Source organism: Berghia stephanieae, chromosome 7 (genome assembly GCF_034508935.2).
Source record: "Berghia stephanieae isolate SIO BIC M18660-M18661 chromosome 7, UCSD_Bste_1.3, whole genome shotgun sequence".
NCBI classification, from domain to species: domain Eukaryota; kingdom Metazoa; phylum Mollusca; class Gastropoda; order Nudibranchia; family Aeolidiidae; genus Berghia; species Berghia stephanieae.
The window spans coordinates 38,441,446-38,466,877 of NC_088366.1; the positions used below are offsets into that span (position 1 = coordinate 38,441,446).

At 40.3% G+C, this 25,432-nt stretch overlaps 1 protein-coding gene across 4 annotated transcripts in view; it reads right to left on the reverse strand.

Moving 5' to 3' along the window:
* Positions 1 to 25,432, reverse strand: part of LOC144977198 (putative tRNA N6-adenosine threonylcarbamoyltransferase) — a 162,863-nt gene that overhangs the window by 31,636 nt on the left and 105,795 nt on the right. For all 4 annotated transcript variants that reach the window (XM_078922147.1, XM_078922146.1, XM_078922144.1 and 1 more), the window contains exon 9: positions 10,824 to 10,923. In XM_078922147.1, coding sequence (XP_078778273.1) covers positions 10,824 to 10,923 — 100 coding nt within the window. The remainder of the gene's footprint in view (positions 1 to 10,823; positions 10,924 to 25,432) is intronic.

Here is a 25,432-nt window from a genome sequence, read left to right on the forward strand (position 1 = left end):
GTCTTTCTAAAACACATTTGTCAGTGTTTGATTGTTAAGTTTAAATCCTCTAACATTCTTTGATAATCACATTACTTCAAAATATCTTGGATATCAATTTAACTTTATGTCAACCACCAACTGAAAATAGACCAGGGCTATGGTCAATACTGACCTATAGCCACACCGCCACAGTGTTTTCTTTCTCAGGAAGACAGCACAGTAGACTCACATTTTCACTACATTTATCTTTTAAATCACATATTTCTGGAATCTTCACAACAATCAGACATTGCAGTTTATTATTATAAACATAGTACAACTGTCTACTTTCTATTGCACTAATGTTAATGCAGGTCAAATTTGTAACAAGTCTAGGGGTGAGGTATCAAATTTCACTGGGAATATCCAGCAGTCTATGAGATGTCTAGGCTATCGTGGGTGATGAATTTGGACCAGTTACACAATGCAAACAATGTCGTAATCATTTCCTGGACTCCCCACTGACCATGGACCACGTTACTACACCAATTTTTTTATTTAAAAAAAATTCTAGTTTTCTCCTTAAAAGTTCCCACGAATATGTGTAGTACAGGAACGTATATATATATAGCAATGACTATCCCGCAAAAATCTTTGGGTCTCTTTTTCGCTCACGAAGTGCCCAAATTCGCGTCAAAATATGGGACGAAGCCGTTTCGTATATGCTATTTTAAAAAATTAATTACGACGCTGTTTATTGATGAATATGACTGAAAGTTGGCACACAGTTAGAAAAAAGGTCATTTTAGATTATGTCAAGCGACAAAACTCGTGCGATTACCAGAAGACCGTTAAAAATAGATTTTTACTCCTTGGAGTAAAACATTTCTAAAACTACCGGGCGTGGAGGTTTTGTCGCTGACAAGGTAATACATGAACATTTCTTCTTTTTGGTTGTAAAATTTCATATGAATATGACGAGTACTTTTCCCGTATTTTACAAAACACCATCCTAATTTGCTCTTCAAGTTTCAATCTTTTAATCCATTTATTACGCAAGATACAACCAAAGGTCGAAAAAAAATGCCGAAAAAGCGTCCCATATTTTCGCGTGTTTTTCCTCTTTGCGGGTCATCCAAATAAATGACACCTTTGAAACTGCATAACTTGTTTATTTATGAATGGATTTTCAAAATTCAAAAACATTTTTACTCAGTGGAGATAGGGCTTTGATTTTAGACAAAAAGTTTCCTCAAAAAGAGAAAAAAACATTTTTCATAGTCATTGCTAATATTATATATATATATATATATATATATATATATATATATATATATATATATATATATATATATATATATATATATATATATATATATATATATTATATATTATACAGAGATAGAGCCAAGATAGAGAAAATAACAGTGGCACCTCCGAGGAATTAAGAGATATTCAGACATTATTCTCAATATTCACACACACACATACACACACACATTATATACATATATATATATATATATATATATATATATATATATATATATATATATATATATATATATATATATATATATATATATATATATATATATTGTAGTGTATCCTACTTTGACAAGTGGTACCTGAAGATGAACACTTAAAAAACCGTGGCCACTGCATTTCACTTATGCAGTGGTTGGCACACCCGCAAACTGAATGTCCTAGTCGGGGACCAGCCACTCCCATATGAACCGCACCCAAAATACTTAGGGGTGACGTTGGATCGCAGCCTTACCTATCGGGTTCATCTCGAAGGGGTTGCCCGGAAGATAGAGAATCAGTCTTCTGAGGAAGCTGGCGGGATCGACTTGGGGTGCTAGCCAAGCGCTCCTGAGAACGTCCGCCCTGGCACTATGCTATTCCACCGCGGAGTATTGCGCTCCAGTGTGGGGTAGAAGCAGAAACGTTGAGAAGGTGGATGTAAAACTTCGCAAGTCGATGCACATAGTGTCGGGAACGCTAGCAACAACCCCTAGAGAATGGGGCTCGATAATGGCAGCGATCCAGCCCCCGATGTCCGGAGGGAGACGATTACGGGAAGCTGGCTGAGTAAGATCAAAGAGAGAGGGAATGGGGATACCCCTCTCATGCGCATAATGGACAGTGCCCCCGTTTCGAGCCGAAATAAGTCCCGGCAACCCTTGTACGCAGAATCCCTGACTACGGACAGAGCTGCACATACGAGATGGAAGTCGGTTTGGACGAATTCAATCCCTCGTGGGGGCGGGACCTACACTCCTCTAAGCTTGGTGAGAAGTTGCCAGGCTTTGATACCAGTAAGAGGAGACACTGGGTAGCTGCGAATCGGCTTCGGTCGAGGAGCTGCCTAACGGCAAGTGCGTTACATCGGTCGGGTCTAACTTCCTGTCCAATATGTCCACGCTGTGGGCAAGAACCCGAGACGGCAGAGCATCTAGTCGAAAGGTGTGTTGTGACGATGCTACCAGGCGGGTTCGCGACGGTGCACGAATGCGGACCGGACTTTGCTGATTGGGTCGATCGTCATAACATAATAGTGTGAACCATAAGAAGCTGCTGCTGCCTTGAGCACGCATTCACGTAAAAGAGAAATATTTTTTTTTAAAAACCTACCTCTGTTTCAAAAACTAGCATCTTTCAACTTTCTAAGAAACATTTTGATTTTTCAGAACTTTAGTTCGTTAAAAAATACCGGCCAATCTGACCTGTCGAGTCGAATGAAAACGAAATTTTGTTCTTTACACGGTTTAAAGGAAATGCCGTAAATAAGCATTCATGGACTTCCTGTGTTGTTTTTAGTGTCACGTGACCGTTTTGAGAAATTTGTCGTCTGCTACAAATAATTAAACTGGTTGGGGGGGGGGGGTGGTAGACATTTTCGTTGGAGCAGAAAACAAGTGAGTATTATTTCTTGTACTTGTAGAGAGGACTAGGGTCCAACAGCAGTCAAGTTGATTGAATGAAAGAAAAAAGGCCTTTTTTTATCCGCCGCCACCACCACCGTGAGAGTGGGGTTGGGGGGGGGGGTTGCATGAAGACGAAAGGGAGACGTGTCGCTTGGTGACCTTGGTGACGTAGGGCATGTGGCAGGTGTTCTTAACCCCTTAACAGCGAAGCTAATTTTTTGCTTTCAGATAATAGTTTGCTTTTATCTTTATCATTGTTAACGGAGAATACAGCGTTTCCACCAAGAGAGCAGTCAGACTATCGCAACTCGGACTTCAATTGTCTATAATCGTTTTGCCGTTACTTGTCTTTTGATAAAAGAAGATTTGGTGTTAGGTCAAAGATCGAATTTCGCCGCTAAAGGTTGCATTGCTACTGGGTTTGCTCCCCCCCCCCCCCCGCCCCCTCCTTTTTTTTCAACTTAGTAATGTTGATTGATATTTCTTTTTTTGTGATTAGCAAGTGCCGTAGGAGTCTCAGAGGATGCAGGAGTACTGCAATTAACCCTTTGCCAGTGACACTGATTTTTTTGTTTTCAAATAATATTCTTCATTTATATTATTTTTTAACGCAGAAAAAAACAAACAAAACGTTTCCACCATAAGAGCAGTAAGAATATTGATAAAAAGCGCTTTGAGCACGTTGGGTGGATATTGCCCTATATAAAAGCTCAAGTTTTTAAATTGTAATTTGTTTTTTGTCTTTTGATGAAAACGGTAAGATTTTATTGTTGGTCCAAGTAAGATTGATATTCGGCTTTAAAAGGTTAAGTTGTTTTTTGTTTTTTTTTCAGGTTTTTTTGTTTTGTTTTTCAAATGCGGATACGCTGCTTCTTCCTCTTTTTTTTCCTCAACTGGCAAGCTATCGCTGTACTTACCCGCATGGCTTGCACACACAAAAGGATACATGTAGGTCACAAAACCTTACATCCAGGTCACAAAATCAGACAACTAGGTCACACATCAAGACATCTCTGTTTCGTTTGTTCCAAGATAGCAAAACAAACCAGACGTATTGGAGTTCGAAAGAGCTTTCCATAAAATATTTGGTATTTGCAAGACCCCCAGAAACCAATTCCCGATACAGCTCTTGTGCACAGTTACTTATGATCTTGATTTCTTTCGTACCCACCCCCAAAATCCCACTTATTGTGTGTTATAGGCAGAACATAATAAATAGCTGGCTTCCACGTGCGTGACTAAATTCGCCAAAGAGAGAATCTATACTTTGGCATTAGACACCCATTACCTGATGTCTTGGTTTTTAATCCTAGCCGAGTGAGAGAGAAAAAACAAAACAATCATACATGTATCTGCAAACAGCAGAACGCTTTCATTTTACATTGAGATGGGAAGGGGAAGGGATAACACTATGACAAGAGAGAGAGAGAGAGAGAGAGAGAGAGAGAGAGAGAGAGAGAGAGAGAGAGAGAGAGAGAGAGAGAGAGAGAGAGATGGGCGGGGGGAGGGGGGGATAGTAAGGGGGAGTAGGTAAGGATGAAAGAAACAATGGGTTGCCTGATGACGTAGATCAAAGGATTGTTACAGCGGTGTTCACGGTGCGTACTTCGTGAAATTTTAACCTTTTACAGTGACACTGATTTTTCTCTCCAGATTGCTTATGCAGAATAAATCGTTTCCACCAAGAGAGCAGTAGTAAGAGTATATTTCGACTCGGGCTTCAATTAAACTATAAATCGCAAAGCTTGTCTTTGATAACATTAAGACTAAGATCTGGAGTTTAGGGAGTGTAAGATGGAATCTCGCCATTAATGGTTAAAATTGTTTTGATTAAAAAAAAAAATAACACACACACACACGCGAGCGTGAGCGGTCACGACAGCGAGGACCAGCTATTGCTTGTGTTGCAACGGTAAACCAGTCTACGTGTACGTAGATCCTGAGGCTAGATGCCCTGTTACCGTGTACGTAGGCACTCCCAAAAAAAAAAAAAAAAAGAAAACAAGAAAAAGAAAAAGAAAGACACACACACAAACACACACACACTCACATTCACTAATTGACACAATGACAATCATAAATTAGGCAATGGTGACGTGCACTTTGTTGGCTTTGTCTATCTTGCCCTCCTCTTCTCCCAAACCTCTCACCTCCTCTTGACTTGAATATGCGGATGACTGGGTTTTTATTGACTTATCATGAGTAATTAATGGTCAATATACTAAATAGCTGGTGTCTGGAAACTGAACGTCAATAATGGCATTTTTCAGAACTTAGTTTTTGTTCTCTACCTATCTCTCTGTCCGCAGTCTATGTTGGTCAATATGATATCTATTTATTCTCTCTCTCTCTCTCTCTGTCTGTCTCTCCCATTTTATTGTGAGAAAAATAGACGGGGAAAAGCATGGAGGGAGGTCGAGAGTGAGAGAGAGAGAGAGAGAGAGAGAGAAAGAGAGAGAGAGAGAGAGAGAGAGAGAGAAAGAGAGAGAGAGAGAGAAGAGAGAGAGAGAAGAGAGAGAGAGAGAGAGAGAAGAGAGGATATTGATTGATAGAGGAGAATGAGAAATAAAAGAGAGAGAGAATAGAATGAGAGAGAGAGAAGAGAGAGAGAGAGAGGAGAGAGAGATAAGAGGAGAGAAGAGAGAGAGAGTAGAAGATATTGATTGTGATGAGAAATAAAGAGAGAATAAAATATCAAATGAATGATGGAGATGAATGATAGATAATATAATAAGAGAAGAAGTAGAGAGAAGAGAATAGAATAGAGAGAGAGAGAGTGAGAGAGATAGAGAGTAGATAGAAGAGAGAGGTGAAAGAAGAAGGTGAAAGAATAAAAGAGGATAAGATAAGACAGATGCGTAGGAGATAGATAGTAGATAGATAAAGATAAACAGATAGAGTAGATATGATTGTCGTTAGGTAGTATGTATGAGAAGGATGCAGATGCAGAGGAGATGCAGCAGAGAAGAGAGAGAGAGAGTGGTAGATGAGTACTGACCAACAGAGCAGGAGAGTGTGAGAGCAGTGAAAAGAAGAACGCACAATGCTATACACTTACTGCCACAACGATCAGCTGTGCTAACCACCACACTCTCACTCTCTCTCTCTCTCTCTCTGTGGTGTTCTTTCCTTTCTCTCTCTCTCTCTCTCCTCTTTGTATTCTTGTTTCCTTTCTCCTCTCTCTCTCTCTCTCTCTCTCTCTCTCTCCTCTCTCTCTCTCTCTTCTCTCTATTTATCAATTCCGGGAATCTATAACATCTAAAGATGGATGAAAAGAAGAATAAGGAGGAAGAGGCGGAGAGGGAGGTGGAGAAGTGGGACTTGAAGATAAGAGAAAATAATAATGAAAAAAATATAGAGACATACATAGATAGTTAGATAGATAGATAGATAGAGAGATAGATACATAGATAGATAAATACATAGATAGATATATAGAGACATACAGACATACAAATTGATAGATAAATACAACCAAAGATAACATATTGCACTGTATATATTTGTCCCGATGGTTGTCCAGCCCCGTAGGCCGGCCCCGTAGAACGTAAAATTTCGTCGGCGACTCGTCCTTCTATATAAGAAGTCACTGGCTTCCATTCATCGCTTTCGGTCAACCATGGTCTTTGAAGTTACACAACATATACCGCCTGTGATGCCTGTACATAAATCAAGGGCTGAGCTGACTCATGTTGACAAGCGAGCTATCAAAAGAGCAATCGTTGATTGGTCAAAAACTCAGGATTTCATATAAGGACATAAGTTCTGGAAAGCGATACCCACCCACCTGTCAGTGGACAGAACTGATATGATAAAATTAGGCCCCATAAAATGTTATATCATGGTAGCTCCACCCTCTCTTTCTATTCTGGCGTAGATGTAGACAGCGATAGCATTTCCGATATCATAATGACTAGTGGGCAAAGGGTTAAAGCTTCCAAACAATCCCAATCGTCGTCTATCTTTAATCGGCCCCGTTAGCGCCCCGAAGCGCAATCTGTCTATTGAGTACCTACTACCTACCATGTGAGACGTTTATGTTTGCTTCTATGTGAATATAAGGCTTGAAAACATTATAAGTACAGCATAGCATGCTAATACCGAATATTTTTAACAAACTCATAGTATTAACAATCATCATCTTTCTTCTTGTTTGACTGATATAGAGAACTACTGAAACATGGGTATTTTATCAATACAATTTTTTTTCTGCCTACAGCAGCTCTTCACTATATCCGTGTTCTCCTGAATATGGGGTCATTAATAACATGTTCGCCGTCTAGTATTCTTCAATAACACCCCCCCCCCCTTTCCTGTCACCCTGTCTTATGTCTAATTTATATAGTTTTGATCTCTCCCTCTCTCTCCTCTCTCTCTCTTCGCCAATCTCTCTCCTTCTCTTCCCTTGCAAGCACACACATACACACGTTTACCTATAATGTTTTAACGATTATGACAATGTAATACATATAACATATTTCGTGTTTACTTGAAGATGGCCAAAAGCCGAAATGTCATTTGTTTTTGTGTTGTTCCCTTATATATGAGTCACATTTACTCATTTTCTATCTCTCCAACTGAATTGATGCTATGTGTTTAGGTAAAAACTTTCTCTCCTTTATTGAAACACCACCCATATGATTGATGACATCCATTCCAAGCACCATCTAGACGTCTCCAAAAATCATATCTGTCACGATAGTATCAACTAGCAGCTCCAGATATAACCAACTTGACCATTCCACCCTTGCACCTCACTTCTGACCCATCAAATGCATTTACACTGACCTGCTTATGTCTCTACACCATCCTCCATGCCTACACATTTAGAGCTTACAATAGACTTTACACACCCAGTGTCCATCAAAGCTTTGCTTTTTCATTCCAAAACCATTTTTATCAAAGGTAGTGAATGCGCCTTTAATTGTGAAGGTAGCCATTGGTGCACCAGCCACTCTAGTTTTCAAATCTCTCAGCTCCAATTTGTACACATCTGGAGATTGCTGAAGTTCACAGCTCACTCTGTCCGGGATGTTGTTGCAGTCCAACCCTACCTCTGTGAAACTAGCCAATTGTCCAAGTCTCTTCAGTTTATTTACATAGACTAGAGATCTACTGATTCTCCCTCTTACTCCCATCGTTTTCTAATGAACTTTCCAAAGGTGTTAAAACTGTCATGGCAGTTTTTTGCATCGCTTGCGGCCGCAAAAAAATGGCAAAAAATCGCTGATTTGCATTGCGGCCGCAAAATTTGCAATTTTTTGCAAATTTTCGAGATTTTGCCAAAAAAGAAAAAAAAAAAATATTAAAAAAAATTTTGTGGGGACCAGTGATGATAATCTTCCGCGGATTTTTTCATAAATGTTCCGTTGTTCAAACATTTTCTGCTAGATGGTAGTTCATGAAAAAAAAAATGCCTTCTATCATTTTTTGACACCTCTGCTCAGTTGCATGAATTTTGGTGACACTCCTTTATTTAGGACATCAGTTTAGACACACTGGCGCCAAATGTCAAAATTAGCACAAGACACATGGTGGCCATGAATGAGAAGATGATCGAAAGGGAAGGGGATGGAGCAAATGGGTGTAAATATTTATGTACCTTTTAGCTGTAGCATGGTAGTACATTTGGCGATTTTATAAGTTTTATAAGCCTGTCTTTTTTTTTTTTTCTTCCTTTTTGATTTTTTTTGTTTGATTGTTCTGAATTTGTTAATAGTGGCCATGAACTTGTCTAATTATAAAACAATTAAAAAAAATAAAAATTCATCAATTCTCTCTCTCTCTCTCTCTTTCTCTCATATCCATATTGCTCTCTCACTCTCGGCCACCCTTCTATCTTCATATCATGTTTATAGATATCATTTGGTAATAGAGAGATAATAAGTTAGGCTTATCGATTTAAGAAATGACTGTTTAAAGGCTAATTTAAATTTGATTTGTTGACGGAATATGTTTTACAATTAAAGATTCTTATTTATAAGCTGCATCATCACAAGGTTGCAATAATACAGACACTAACCGGGTTTGTTATGTAAAAACAAATACAGTAAAATTACTTTAAACCGAAAGAAGCTAAACCGAAAAATACCTTAAACCGCAAAGAATTTAAGAAATTGTACTAGTTTCTTCATTATCTTTGTACTAATTCTTACGATGAACCGAAATACTTCTAAGTAGGACTTTCTTTAAACCGAAACAACTTGAGAGCACCTTCCTTTTTTCTCTCTCTATTTTTCTTCAAAAAGTCGGGAAGGTAGCCACACGTAATAATGCCCGGCGATATTAAACAAAGAGCGTAAGTATAAGATGAGGGTGATGGGTGGGGTGGGGGGTAGGCAAACGCTTCAATTACTGCACTTGGGCTTGGTCAACACCAACACCACAATCGCACAGACTGGAAAAGGAAGACAGCGGGTGACTGGCAGGCGAAAAATGAGGAAAGAGGGGGAGTTGGGGTGTAGAATCACGAAAGCGAGATGTTCTCGCTAGTGTGTTGATGCTTTGGAACTTTTCAACACGACAATAAGGAGGAGGGTGGAAGACGACTTACCATTGACATGCCATTTCATTTCCACTTTGTTTAAATGTGTGTGTGGAGGGGGGGGGGGGGGGTGAGGTTCTATGTAATTAGGCCTTTGAACCTCATGGCAATTCAACAACAGAGAGACGTGTAGTAGACAGCTTAGCATTGACACGCCTTTTCATTTCCATTTCACTTCATCTCTGAGTAGCTGCGCATCATTTATTATCAATTATCGCACAAGAACTTTCGATCTTATTTTAGCTTTGCATTTTACTAAAAGATGTCTAAAAGAAAGCACTGTGCTTACACGTTTCAGTTTAAAATCAAAATACTATGTAAGTCGATGAAAAAAAAGTTGATCAAGACGGAGATATGTAGAATACACGGCATCCCAAACTCAACTCTTTCAACAGTTTTGAATTGAAAACAAAAACACCCAAAAATATTTTTAAAACACAAAAAAAAAAAAAAAAAAAAAAAAAAAAAAAAAACAAATTAATGGTAACGAAGACTGCATTTATTCAACAGCTCCATTTAACGAGAAACCCATGATACGATTAAATAGTTACTACCCTTGAAAAACATTGCAAAACGGGAACTTGCTTTAAACCAAAATATCTTTAAACCGAAATGGTTTAGAAGGTCCCCAAAATTTCGGTTTAAAGTAATTCTACTGTACCTCCTGGTCTTTTGGCCAAAAGTTTATCATAATCACTTGATATAGTTGGCGACATTATAGGCCTCTAAAATGTTTAATTGGAAATGACAATTCATTAAATTATAATTGCAAAAGGTCAGGATGTGTCTAATGATCAGAAGTGCTTTAGGACTAATAATATATTAAATAACTATGAATAGCTCTGTTATATTTGCATTAGCTTTGGGTTCGACTGACGGGGCGGTAGATTTTCCTCCTTTTTGACAAATTTTCATTATCATCACTGGGGGACATGTGCTTGTGTCAGGATGAAACAGATAATCTCAAAATAAGTACACTGATAGGGTGTTCTTCCTTTTTCCTGGGTACTTTAATTGTAATTCTAGAACTTTTTACTAAATCCCACTTTCTTCCTTTTTACTGGCGCTGATATGACCTTACATTTGTTGCAAGCGCCGTGAAACCCTTAAAAACAAACAAATACCTTTCTCTTTCATGAACGAATTATGGGTTTTAAGGAAAATTGATCGCAACTTTTTGCGAAATTTTTGCAAATATTTTGCAAATTTTGCTGTTTTTAGATTGCAAAATTTGGGATTTTTTTTTTTGCAAAAAACCGCCATGTCAGTTAAAAGCACTGTCAGTGAAGGACCTCATCAATTTTCTTGAAAGTGAAAGCAAAAAAAAAAAAAAACCCACAAAAAACACACACACACAAATATCGAAACTTAAGCGACAGATTATCTACCTGTGATTTCGATCAGCATGGCAAAAACGGTTTCTTGTAAAGAGAAACATAAATCAGCTGGAGTGTATTCCCCACATTCTACAAGTCTTGGAGCTCTTTCCTGTTGAATAAGAATATAAAAATCTAAGACTAAACACATTTCATTGGGTCAAACAATTCCTAATCAAAATATAAAATTACCCTTCTTACCACTTTTTAATACAATACATTAGGAAAGCGTCAGTGAGACATGTGTTGAGATCTTATATTGAAATGACACAAAAACCCTCTAACAAATCTTTATTTCAGGTGCTTGTAACTAGGAAGGTTTCTTCTTTCTCTCTTTTTTTTTTTTTTTTTTTGTCTTCTGTTTTTCGCTTTAAAATATTTATTTTTCAATGGATTTGCCCCAAATTTATACAATTCCTCAAAAATTATCAGTTATAAATAAAACTAAAAAATTGTTTTAAAAAAGTGAGTAGTTTTTGAGATACATATAATCTTTAATAATTTTTACTACCATCACAACAAACAAGCTTCATCACTGGCATCATTATCATCAACTATCATCACAACAACGGCTATTAATTCCACTGCTACTGCAACCATCATCGTACTGACATGACCACTAAAAAATTTGAGCATTTATATAGCGCAATATCCACTAAACATGATAAAATCGCTTTACAAAGGGTCCCTGACCAACAGGAACACGTAACATGTAGAACGAGACATGACGCCTGTTAGGTGATATTACAATTTTTTTTGACAGAGACAGCGCTGTTAACGGCCAGGTACTCATTTTACACCCGAGTACGGTGAGAGAATGTGAGTAAAGAGCCTTTTCCAAGGACTCAACTATGCACTGAGTGAGGCTCAAACCCAGGACCTTCTGATCTGCAAGCGAGTGTCATACCACAAGACCACATAGCCGTACTACTACTACTACTACCAATCATGGTCATCATAAACAATTGTCTCTTCAGTTATCATAAAAATAGCACAAGATATCCCTAATGCAGAACATAATTGACACCGAATCATCTCCCCCCCCCCTTCCCCCCCCCCCCCCTCTCACACACACTCATTCAACCAGTCTAGTGGTTTGACATACACTTTCGGATCGGAAGGTCCTGGGTTTGAGCCTCACTCGGCGCATAGTTGAGTCCTTGTAAAAGGCTCTTTACTCACATTCTCTCATCATGCACGTGTAAAATGAGTACCTGGTTGTTAACAGCATTGTTGCTGAAAAAAAAATTGTAATATCGCCAAGGAATTTACCCAATGGAAACCGTACGGTGCTCTTATTGGCTAACCAACCAGCGGCCTCGATGGGAAAAATATCCCCCATTGAGACGTTGGCTGGGAATCGCGTTACTATAGTAAACAAGCGCTGATCGGCCGTTCATGAAAACAAGTTGCTGCTCGCTCGTTTAACTCAAAATTATTCAAAACGATCTCTCTAAAATGATATAAATGTGACTTCTTTAGGTTTTCTTCACGTCAAAACCACACAACATTCTATTAATGATTACGTCCGAGGCAAAAAGGAATATTGACAGGTCGACCGAGAGTTGAACTCGTGAGACGACAAACATCAATGCGAAGTGTAGCGAGAGTCAAGCTATTGTTCGTCTTATCCTGTTTTATATAGAGAAAGGGATAAATAGTATAGCCTCGTGTGTGAATGGTTGCGTGTCATAGTCATGTTTTAAAATTGTTTCTGTTGTTTATGTGTGTAGTGATGACTCTCTCACTCAATTTCAATGCCGAAAGAGGAATTCCCGCACACAAGAAAGGGGAATTGGGGTGGTATTTGGCATACATATTGTATAGTATCTAGTTCTAAATAGATAACTGATTAGAATTATATTATGATATATAAACACAATGCCAAATACAATTCCGAAGTTTCCTTATTTCAAATGAAGTAAAGCTCCAAAACCTAATGGTAGTGATTGTAGTACTGAGTGTTAGTGAGGTGATGTGGTGGTGGTGATGATTGTAGTGTAGTAGTAGTGTAGTGATTAGGGGGTAGTTGTATGATGATGGATGATTGGTGGTGGTTGTAGTAGTAGTGGTCGTGATGATGATGTGGTGGTGGTGTTTGTAGTAGTAGTGGTAATGATGCGGCTATGTGGTCTAGTAGTATGACACTCGCTTTCGGGATCGGAAGGTCCTGGGTTCGAGCCTCGCGCTCGGCGCATAGTTGAGTCCTTGGAAAAGGCTCTTTACTCACATTCTCTCACCGTACTCAGGTGTAAAATGAGTACCTGGCCGTTAACAGAGTTGTCTTTGTCCGAAAAATTGTAATATCGCCTAACAGGTGCCATGTCCCGTCCTACATGTTAAATGTTGACCAGGGACCCCTTGTAAAGCGCTTTGAGCACATTTAGTAGATATTGCACTATATAAAGCTCAATTAAAAAAAATAAAATATTTCAATGATGATGATATGGTGGTGGTGGTTGCAATAGTAGTAGTGGTAGTGATGATAATGTGGTGGTGGTTGTAGTTGTAGTAGTAGTGATAGTGATGATGATGTGGTGGTGGTTGTAGTAGTAGTGGTAGTGATGATGATGTGGTTGTGGTGGGTGTAGTAGTAGTTGTAATGGTGATGATATGGTGGTAGTGGTGGTTGCAGTAGTAGTGGTAGTGATGACGATGTGGTTGTGGTGGTTGTGTAGTATGTATGGTTGATAGATGTAGTGTGGTAGTGTATGGTATTAATGTCTGGTGGTGGTTGCAGTAGTGTGGTCGTGATGAATGGGGTGGTGGTGGTGGTATGTGTTGTAGTGGTGGTTAGTGGTATGTAATGTGTGGTGTGTGGTTTGTAGTAGTTGAGTGGCATGTGATTGATTAGTATGGTGGTGGTTGTAGTAGTAGTGGTGGTGGTGGTTGTGGTAGTAGTGGTAATGATGATGATATGGTGGTGGTGGTTGCAGTAGTAGTGGTAGTGATGACGATGTGGTTGTGGTGATTGTAGTAGTAGTGGTAGTGATGAATGGTGATAGTGTGGGGACTGTGGGTGGTGTTGTAGTAGTAGTGTTAGTGATGATATTGTGGTGGTGGTTGTAGTAGTAGATGATGTGGTGGTTGGAAAACACATTACAGGTTATTATAATACATGATTACACACATTCTCTAACTTCATTTTTTGACAGCTTCATTGTGCCATAAATATACGCAACAGTTCTGAAACATTTTATTGTGGATTTTGATATTGTTTGTTGTTTTTCTTGTGTCGTTATGTTGACATAGAGACCGAATGAATGGTAATGACTACATTCTCAGCCAACAATAAAATGGCGCTGAATGCTTTCATTGGTGGACACTTTTTAGGCTTCATACGTATTCTCATTCGTTTAATTCTATGAATATCGCCTAAAAGGCATCATGTCCCGTCCTAAATGTTAAGTGTTGTTGCTCAGGGACCCCTTGTAAAGCGCTTTGAGCATGTTTAGTGGATATTGCGCTTTATAAAAAAAAAGCTCAAAGCTCATCATTGATCCTTCTTTATAAATTTGACTGTTTCCCTCCCAGCCAGGGCCAGGATAAAACCAAGTAATCTCATTCCAAGAAAAAGACAAAAAGCATGTTGGACAACAGATAGAGAGGGATAGAAGACACAGTAAGTGCTTCCCTGCCAGGAGATCAGGAACCCCACCCAGAAAGATAAGGTTTCATGTAATGAAAAACAGCAATCCAAATGAACATCATCTCCTTTTTCAAAAAATAAAAATCATGTGTAAAAAGAGGCCCACCAAAATTAATTCAAAATAATAAACCACACATTGGTTAATGATGAAAGTGGTTATAGTCTTATTGTTATTTGCCGCAATGATAAATTTTACCATGCTCTGAGGTGAAAATTATGAGGGCAGGCTGACATATAAGTACCATTTGCCCATAAATCAAAACATAATTCAGGTACAATCATGAAATTTCATACATGCACTCTCAAACCATACTTCTATACTTATGTGCAACAATTGATTCTTGTTCTCAAACCATACTTCTATACTTATGTGCAACAATTGATTCTTGTGATGTCATTTGTGCTCATAATTGAGTGACGTCACAACCTTACTAACACAACATGGTCGAGAAAATGGTAACAAATAATGCGCAACAACAACTTTCAAGGAATGAAGGCCGTCTATGGTGATATGTCCATTACTGATGGCACAGTTTGAAAGTGGGTTAAAATTTTCAAAGGAGATGTCCCAACAGAGACTAAAGTGTTTGATCGCAAGCGACCAGGAAGGCCACTTTCTGCATCCGATACGAGTAATCAAGAAGCAGTTGACCGTATGACTAAGGCGAGTCGAAGTGTAAAACAAAAAGATATTGCTGAAGAAGTTGGGCTTTCAAAAGAATGAGTAAACCATATGGTGACATCTCTCTTTGGTTATTGAAAAGTCTCTGCACGATGTGTCCCCACGACAGCTAACTTCAGAAATGAAAGTGCAGAGAAAAGACCACACATTTGTATTTGAAATGATATGACAAGTTGTTTTTGTTTTTAAGGGTTTTACGGCGCTTGCAACACATTTAGGTCATATCAGCGCCAGTAAATAGGATGAAAATGGGATAGTAAAAAGTTCTAGAATTACAATTAAAGCACCCAAGAAAAGGTAAGACAAAGGGGAATTGGTTCAAATAAGAAACAGATGTAGATTCCAAGAGCACACTATCAAAGTACTTAGTTTAAGACCACTAAAAGTCTCATCCAGACACAAGCACAGGTCCCCACTAATAGGAACACACTCAAATGTTTTACAAATCGTGTACAATATAAAGAAAACATAATACAGTGCACAACAGAGATGATTTACAAGGAAAAAATATCATCTCCCAAAATTAACTACACATTTGACTGTTTCCCTCTTAGCCAAGGACTCCGGCCAGGGTCGGGACAAAACCAAGCAATCTCATACTAAGACAAGACAGAAAGCATGTTAGAAAACAGATATAAGGGGATAGAAGACAAGGTAAGTACCTCCCTGCCCACTGTGGAGGTAGGGAACCCCACCCAGGATATGACAAGTAAGAAGAGACTTTCCATAAATATAAAAAGAAACAACACCCAAATTTAAAGTCACTAAAACATCATTAAGGTCCATCATTTTCCCCTATCCTGTCAACCATCATCTTATCCAAGATCATTACTTGTCTTGTGTCACTTTTGACACATGGCACCAGCCTGTCTAGGCTGACGTCATAATACTGGGACAGAATGAAAAGTGTATTCTATGATCCTAAAAAGTGTATTTTTTAGCATAAAAGTGTATTTTGTCCGCATGTGTGGAAAATAAAAGTGCACAAAATACAAAATTTATATATAAAAGCTAACATCAAACCCAAATCAAAAATAAACTCCGATCTTCATCATTCAAACATTAGTTTGCAGCAATCACTAGTAATTACAAAATTATCGGTTTATCGAGAAACTAAAACTTAATGACCATTTAAAATCAGTATAAGGCTCAGAAATTGCAATATCTAAGGATATTGCTTTCGAAACACTCAAAGATCAAAAGACCCCAAATATGTTGGTAGTATTGATGCTAGTGCCTGAAGAAGAGGAGGTGGTGGTTGTAGCGATGGTGCTCTAGTGGTGGTGGTGATGGAAGAAGTGATATGAGTAAACCATATGGTGACATCTCTCTTTGGTTATTGAAAAGTCTCTGCACGATGTGTCCCCAAGACAGCTAACTTCAGAAATGAAAGTGCAGAGAAAAGACGGTGGTGGTTGTAGCGATGGTGTTCTAGTGGTGGTGGTAATGGAAGAAGTGTTGTGGTGGTGGTGGTTGTGGCAGTGACAATGCTGTGATGGTGGTTGTAACCGTGATGCCATGGTGGTGATGGTATGAGATGATGATGCTGATGTCCCAAATGAAGTTGTGATGGTGATATACATCTGCCAGCCCAGTAAATCAGTTGAAGGTTTTGAGATAAAATATTTGTGAGAGTGGTCTTCAATCTAATAGAGATGACAATTTGCAGCAGTGACAAGATAATTTCCATTATGTTATCAAATTATCAAATGATCATGTCTCTCATCTCTCTCTCCCTTTTTTATAGCATTTACTACTCCTCCTACTACAACTACAACAATTCCTATAAGCACTACTAGACTAGTACTATTACTACTACCACTACTACTTCTACTCCTACCACTATTACCACTGCTACATACTAATACTATTACTGTTAGTCAAATGATGGGAAATTCACACATATCACATACAAGTTAAATACTTCAAGAAGATTCATTTTGAACCATTTTGTTCCTAAAGCTGCCCAGTTGGTAATGAAAATTTAAAAAAAAAAATCACTTATACAAAATAATAAATCTTAAAAAAGATAATTAAATTTTTAAAAACAAAATAGAGTAATTTTAGTAGTTATAAAGGGAAATAATATGTTTAAGCTTATCAGGAATACAGTTTTTAATTGAAAGCTTCATTGCCAAAGATGTTAGTTTAATTTAATTTTCACTTAAAATTTTCTATTTAACAAGTGGTAAAAGCTTAAATATGGCCTGAGGCCATTTAAAGTATAAAATAAGCTTAAACGCATAATTCTATGCAAATCCTCAAAAATTATGAGAAAAATATTGGTGAAAACCGACAACATATGACTAACTGAAATGATAACAATAGTACTAACTGTGATGTATCATTCAGAAACAAGGTCAACAATTGATGTATGACATGTTGTCATTTTCAACATCATTCATGCTTGAGAAAAAAAAAATCAAAATATTACAACAACAAAAATCGTACTAAAGGAATCATATCCACGTATTTGAGTCCAAAAATTGTACTAAAATACGATTAATCGTTCCCCGTGTGGTGTCCGGTTGTTTGTTTGTTTTTAGGTGTTTAACGGCGCTTTCGACACTATTTAGGTCATTTAAGCGCCCGTTTCTGTCTTTTATCAATCTTTTATCGGCCCTGAGGGGCCATAGCTGATCAAAACGTGTACTGTTGTAATAAAATCTTTATAAAATCATAATAGTTACATGTTTGTTAAATAAAAATATCTATTTACAATTTCTGCAGGAGTTCACATTCCTGCAGATACTTTAAAATTGTAAGCGGATCGACCGACTGGAACAGAGACTTCAAGTCTCTGTTATCATAATGTTGTGACCTTATCTGTTCTAATTCTGTACATTCAATTAAAATGTGTTGAACTGTCAGGTCACAGTTACATGTTCTGCAGAGGGGTTTTTCATCCCTCTCCAGAAGGAAACGGTGAGTGAGGGCAGTATGTCCGATCCGGAGTCGAGTTATTTTTACCTCGTCTCTTCTTTTTAGCCCGAGTTGGGTCTGGGGCCGAGGTTACTTTTAATTTGTTTTAATTTGTTATGTACATCTCGACTCCAGGATCGTTCCCATTCCTTTCGGACATGTTTTTTTATATTGATCTTTAAATCCGCGTGTGGGATTTTACTGCCCTCTTGTAATTCTTGGCTCACCGCCTCTTTTGCCAGTCGATCCGCTTCTTCGTTCCCCTGGATACCCACATGACTAGGTACCCAGAGAAAACAAACTTTCTTTTTCTTAATAAATAATTTATTTGCACCTTCCAAGATACTTATGAGTCTTGGATCGGTGCAATAAAAATTTGAGATCCCCTTAAGTACGGACAGCGAGTCAGACAAGATCAAGAATTTATTTTTATTCGATCTCTCAGCCAAACGGAGAGCATTTAGGATTGCTCTCGATTCCGCTGTAAAGATCGAAACATTTCTATCCAGGCGAAGTGATCCTGTGCCTTCCGATGAGTGATAGGCACATCCTACTGCATCTGCGCTCTTTGAACCATCCGTAAATATGTGAGTATGGTTTTTGTATGTTTGTAATATTGCTTTTAGTGTCTGTTTGTAAATATGTGGGTCTGTTTGTGATTTTTCCAGTTTTGTTAGGTCCAAATTTATGTTTGGTCTATGTATGGACCATGGTGGTGTCTTTGCCTGGACGTATGGATGTATCCTATCTAGACTGATGTTCATGTCTGCGATGTCTTTTTTTATTCTGCAACCTAATGGTGGTGTCATTTTTGGGTGCTTGCGAAATTTTTCTTCTAGTGTCCTATTCGTGTAGTGTACATGTTTGTGTGCTGGGTTGTCGTGCAGCGATGTGACCTTAGTAACATACTGGAGAGCCAGTTTTTTCCTCCTGAGATGGAGAGGTGGCTCATCTGCCTCAGCATAAAGGCTTGCCACTGGAGAAGTGCGGAAAGCCCCGAGTGCCAAGCGCAGTCCCTGATGATGAATTGGGTCCAGCATGCCTAAGTAGGATGGTTTTGCAGAGCCGTATACAAAAGATGCGTAGTCCAGTTTTGATCGAATAAGGGTTCGGTATATCTTTAGAAGAGTGTTTGTGTCCGAACCCCATTCCATGCTCGACAGAACTCTCATTATTCTCATTGCTTTCATGCATCGCAGTCTGAGATCTTTGATATGGGCGAGGAAATTTAATTTCCTATCAAAGATCAAACCCAGGAATCGGGCTTCGTCCTTTACCTCAATTCTGGAATTGTTGAGATAAAGGTCAGGCTGTCTAATGCAGGTGCGTTTTCGGCAGAAGTGGACAGCTACTGTTTTTGATGGGGAGAAGGAGAAACCATTGAGATTTGTCCACTCCGACAGTTTGTTTAGTTGGAGTTGTAACTGTCTCTCAATGGTGTCCATACTCGATTTACTTCGATAGCATACAAGAAAGTCATCAACATATAAGGAACAGTCAACATTCTGTCTCATTGCATTCACTATTGAGTTTATTTTAATCTCGAACAGAATGGGAGACAGAATGCTACCTGTGGAACTCCCTCTTCCTGATCAAATGGATCAGAAAAGGTGGATCCTGCTTTGACCTGAAAGGATCTATTGTTTAAAAATGCTCTGACAAACATTGGAAGGTTTCCTCGCAGACCAAGATTGTGTAGATCTTTGAGGATTCCGAATTTCCAAGTTGTGTCAAAGGCCTTCTCAAGGTCAAAGAAGATTGCTACCAAGTGCTCACCTTTGGCAAAGGCCTCACGAATGAAGCTCTCTAGTCGAACAAGGTGATCAACAGTTGATCTGTTCTTTCGAAAGCCACATTGGAGGTCGGAGAGGAGTTGTTGTGTTCCAAGTAGAACATCAGACGCTTGTTGACCATTTTCTCCATCAGCTTGCATAGGCAGCTGGTGAGGGAGATTGGTCGGTAGTTTGAAGCGTCCGAATGGTCTTTCCCAGGTTTTGGGATTGGAATCACAGTGGCCAGATTCCAACTAGGTGGAAAAGTCTGTGTTGTCCATATCTTGTTATAGATATTCAAAAGGACAACAGACTATCTTGTGGAAGATGTCGGAGTATTTCATAACTGATGTTGTCAGGACCCGGTGCTGTGACATTTGTGTCACGGAGGCAGGCACCCAACTCCTCAAGTGTAAATGGTTTGTTGTAGTCTTCGGTGTTTGTAGATGTAAAGTTTATTGGTGTGTTTTCTGCGTTTTGTTTATGGCGCAGAAATTGTGGTGTGTGGTGTGCAGACGAGGAGTTGTGCGCCAGCCTCTCGGCCAGAGTGTTGGCAATGTCTTGTTCTGTTTCAGCCACGGATCCATCGGGACGTGTCAAGTGATTTAGTGAATCACTATCAGATCCCTTCAGTTTCCGTAACATCTTCCACACCCTATTTAGGGGTGTCTGGCTATTTATTTTGGAGACAAAGTTTTGGAAGGATCTCCGTTTGTTTTCTCGGAAGATCTTCCTACACTTTGCTCGTAATTTCCTAAATGTTGTGAAATTCTCAGGGATTGGGAATCTCATCGCTTTCCTGTATGCTTTTTTCTTCTCCCGTAGGGCCGCTCGACATTCCTCTGTAAACCAGGGATTGTGTTTTCTCGGTCCACCAGAGGTTGTTGGTATTGTCGAGCTGCAGATATTTGTTAAAATATTTTTGAATTTGTCATAGCTGTCCACCTCTGTCGTAAGGAGTCTGTGACACTCCTGTGAGAAAGTTTCCCAATCTGCTCGCCGAACACTCCAACGTTTGGGCTGTGGGGCCCTTGAAGTCGGGGTGATGTCGAGGCAGACTGGAAAATGGTCAGAACCGTGATCGTCATCGATCACAGTCCAGGAGAGCTCTGGAGCTAGTGTAGGATCACAGAAAGTGAGATCGATGGCAGACGTGGTAAGATTGTGAATATTTACCCGTGTTGCTCGAGACCGTTTGCCAAGTATACATCCATTTTCATTATGAAAGCCTCCACTGCCTTTCCCCTCTGGTTTGTGTCTGTGTTTCCCCAGAGAGGACTGTGAGCATTGAAATCTCCCATTATCACATAGGGAGGGGGGAGTTGGTTTAGAACTCCCTCTAGCTCGGCAGACTGGAGGCGATGATCTGGTGGGATGTACACAGAGCAGATGGTGATTGGTCTGTGCAATGTCACTCTCACTGCTATTGCCTGTAGATTTGTTTTCATTGGTATCAAGCGGTGGGGGGTGCTCTTCTTCGTGAGAATTGAAACTCCCCCACACGCTATCTGGCCATCAGAGTGAATCAGATGATTGGCCGTATATCCTTTTACTGTGTAGTCGTCTGCTGGTAATTTTGTTTCCTGCAGACAGACTACATCAGGATTCCTCTGGAGGAGGAGGTCCAATTCTGTTCTATTTGATCTGATCCCTCTGATGTTCCAGGAAATTAATCTTGTCTGACTAGGTATCCTAATTTTTTGTGGGGAGGTTAGGCAGTATGCCTGCCTTCAACCCTTTTACTTTTATTCTCCTAGGAGGAGAGACTTCCATAGGAGAAGGAGGCCCTGTGGAGGGCCTCTCGGTTTTTTTAGGGCTGAGTTTTTTTGAACCCTTGGATTTTTAGGTCCCTCTGGGTTCTTAGATTTTTTGGGGCTTTGAGGCCCTCAGGGGGATTTGTGGATCCCCCGACTGGTGTTGGTGGCTCCATATTCTGGGAAGGGGTGGAGTTTGTTTTTGGGGGGATAGAGAGGGCTCACGGGAATGGAGATGGGGGGTGGGTCCAACATCCACGCCCATGAGGGGGAGAATTTTTTTGTTTGGGGAAGGAGGGGGGTGGAGGTCGCCTTGGAGGTGGATGTGGAGGGGCTGCAGGTTCCACATCTTGAACCTCCAATGTGTCAAAAAGATTTTTTGACACATTTGCGACCTTGTTTTTAGGTCTTGATGGCTTTTTCTTTTGAGGACTGTCTTTTCTAGTCTGTGCGATTTTGCCATGGCTGTTTTGGTTATTACCAGCAGCTCTGGCAACTTCTGCATAACTCTTGGCAGAAGCAGCGACCTGCCGAGGGGGCAGATCACTGCTTTTGCCTGAGCAAACGTACCGCCGTAAGTGGCTCTGTATGTCAAGATTGCCTTTTCTTCTTGCCACTTAGGACAATCTTTCGAATGTGCTGCATGCTTGCCTTGGCAGTTCAGACAACAAGGGTCCACTTTGCAGTTTTTCCTCATTGTGGTCTTCTTTGCCGCAGCGGGGGCATGTAGCTTTACGGCGGCAGTTTGTTTTAGTATGGCCGTACGGTGGCAGTTAAAACATCTCATGGGGTTCGGGACGTAAGGCCGAACCTCCAAGTCGAGGTATTCAATTCTTATTCTCGACGGGGGTCTCGGGCTGTCAAAAGTCAGGATCCAGGTGTTGGTCTGGATTGTGCTGTCGCCGCGGCGGATGCTAACCCGCCGAGCTTCGACAACACCCTCCAGTTCCTCAACCATCTCCTGCTCCGAACAGCCTACCAGATCTCTGCTTCTTATGACACCTTTTGACCTATTGAGGCTCCTGTGAGCCTCAACGGTGACTGGGATGTCAGAGAATCTGGTACATTTCAAGAGGTTCTCACTCTCTTGTCGACCCTGCACTTGTATCATTAAAGTGCCAGAGTTGTTCCTGTTCACTGCCTTTGGTGTACCGGCGCCATTTGCTTGAGTGCCTTGCTGATGGTGAAGATACTCAAAGTGTTAAGTTTTATGTTTTCCTCATTCGGTTGAATTACCAGGAACGGCGAGAATTTTGGGGTTGCCATTCCTGGTAAGTCATCAAGAGTCATCGGGGCTGTAATCTTTCTTTTCTTTCCTGTCTGGGGTGGGCTTTAAGGGGAGAGTTTTTCATATTTTTGGCCATGATAAATATACGTTTTTATTCAACCCGGCTATATTGTGCCCACTAGCACGGCTCAGTCCCACACTTGGGGGGTAAGGCACTCACCGAAGCTATACTCCTCAAGTCTGGCCTCCTCTTGTCCTTCCATGGTCCTTGGGAAAAAAAAAAAAAAATAAATAAATAAATTTAAAAAAAAGGACTCGAGGGGTGGAGTTGGGGGACGTCCCGCCTCCAGGCCTTTCTTCGGATTGACCCTAATCTTTGCGTTGCACAAAGACTGACTGCTGATTCAGAGATGACAAACCATGATTAAAAAGAAATTTCATGGGGGACAGGAACTAGATATGGTTTTAAATCTAGTCCTTCCAATCTCTTTGCCTAAATGGAGGGAGTGCCAAAAAATAGATTTGGCATCTCTGCGTTGGGTAGCTCGGGCCATCTACAAGGTAGGCTACCCACCCGTCTTTAGAGAAGCGTCAAGCCAAAGAGGAGTGTTGGGGTAGAAACACCTCGCAAGGTGAACCCCCCTCAGCCTCCAGGATCAATAGCTCCTCCTTATCGGGTCCTCTCGGAACTGCGCACCTCAGCAGAAAGGTGCCTGCTGTGCAGGATTTGGAAAGGAATATCTCCTCGTTGAACCTATTTCAACGGTACAGGGTATAGAGATACTGGGGGATAGAAGACAGTTAAGAAGGCTTGTTTTCCTCGGTTCTCTCTCTCTCTCTGTCCTGGCAACTCAATTTTGATAAGGAAGGGAAATTTGGAATCATTGGGGAAATGGGGTATGGAATGGAAATCATAGCTCAAATATGGTAAAAGGGGTGGGATTTGTGCTATGCCATCGCCTTCCCTTGCTCTCTTTAAACTGAAACCGTCATTCCTCAAAACATCTTTTATATACTACGTTCTTGGATTTGGGGGGAGAAAAAGTTTGGGGATGATTGCCAGGACAAGAAAAATAGCAGAATGGGTGAATGAAGCCATTCTCATAAAAAGGGCTGGGGTATGGGGGTCTGTGGAGCCACCATGTCTCTCTCGCCAGTCGGGTGGTTTTTCGTTGGTTACCACCAAACCAGAATGGCTCTTTTAGTCGCCTTCTACGACACGCATGAGCTTACGGTGGCTCAATTCTTTTCCCTCTCAGTTGAGGGACCCGGAGACCACACGGGGATGTGGTGTCCGGGTCCCTCAACTGAGAGGGTCAAGAATAGCCCAACGCCAAGCCAGCGTGTTGTAAAAGGCGACTAATGGTGTGTGATTCCCCCATTTTTGAGTCACCTGGTCCTCCAGGTCGGGGGTTGGCAAAGGGTTAACACCCCTTTCCATTAAACTCAAACCGTTACAGAAACGCAGACGGACAAGCCAAATCCTTTTTTTAGCTTGGGCGACCGAAGAGTTTCTGGAATGACAGAATTTATGAAGGACAACAGACAAAGCCGAAAGGACCCTGCTGACCTGATGACGTCTTCGCCAAACAAGCAGCTTCGAATTGCGACGTAGAACGTTCGCACCATGTATGTAGCAGAAAAAGCTCTCAAGTTGTGACTGAGATGAGAAGATACAGGCTGCATATACTTGGAGTAAGCGAAACCCACTGGATACAATCCGGACAGAAACACCTCAAGTCTGGGGAGAAGATTTTATATTCAGGGAGAGGGGACTGGATTCATACACAGGGAGTAGGATTAATTCTAAGCAAGTTTGCCCAGAAGTCACTGAGAGGATGGGAACAACACGGAGAAAGGATCATCATGGCGTCCTTTACAACACGGAGTAAGAAGATCAGCATGAACATTGTACAGATCTATGCCCCAACAAATGATGCAACAGATGAGGACAAAGATATATTTTATAGTCTGCTACAAGTCATTGACAAGTTGACAAGGAAAGACATCAACATATTGATGGGAGATGCTAATGCTAAAGTGGGACAGGATAACGCAGGTTATGAAGGTATCATGGGACGTCATGGCATGGGAGAAATGAACAATAATGGTGAGAGATTTGCAAATTTCTGTGCATTCAACAGTTTGGTGATTGGAGGATCAGTGTTCCCCCATAAGAGGATCCACAAAGCAACTTGGGTCTCACCAGATGGTGTGACAGAGAATCAGATTGATCATTTTTGTATCTCTCGAAGATTCAGACGTTCATTGGAAGGTGTGACAGTACGGAGAGGGGCAGATGTTGGATCAGACCACCACCTGCTATTCGCAAAGCTTAAGCTCCGACTCAGAAAACACGGGGCCAGATCACATACAAGAAGAAAATTCGAGGTGAATGCACTTGATGGGGAAAAGAATGAGGAATTCAAACTACAATTGAGTAATAGATTCCAACGTCTTACTGAGCTCGAGGAGGACATAGATGTAGAGTCACATTGGGCAAAGATCAAGGCAGTCTACATAACAACTTGCCACGAGGTATTGGGTGTAAAGAAATCGGAACATAAAGAATGGATAAGTCCAACCACCTTGGACCTTATTGAAAAGAGGAGAA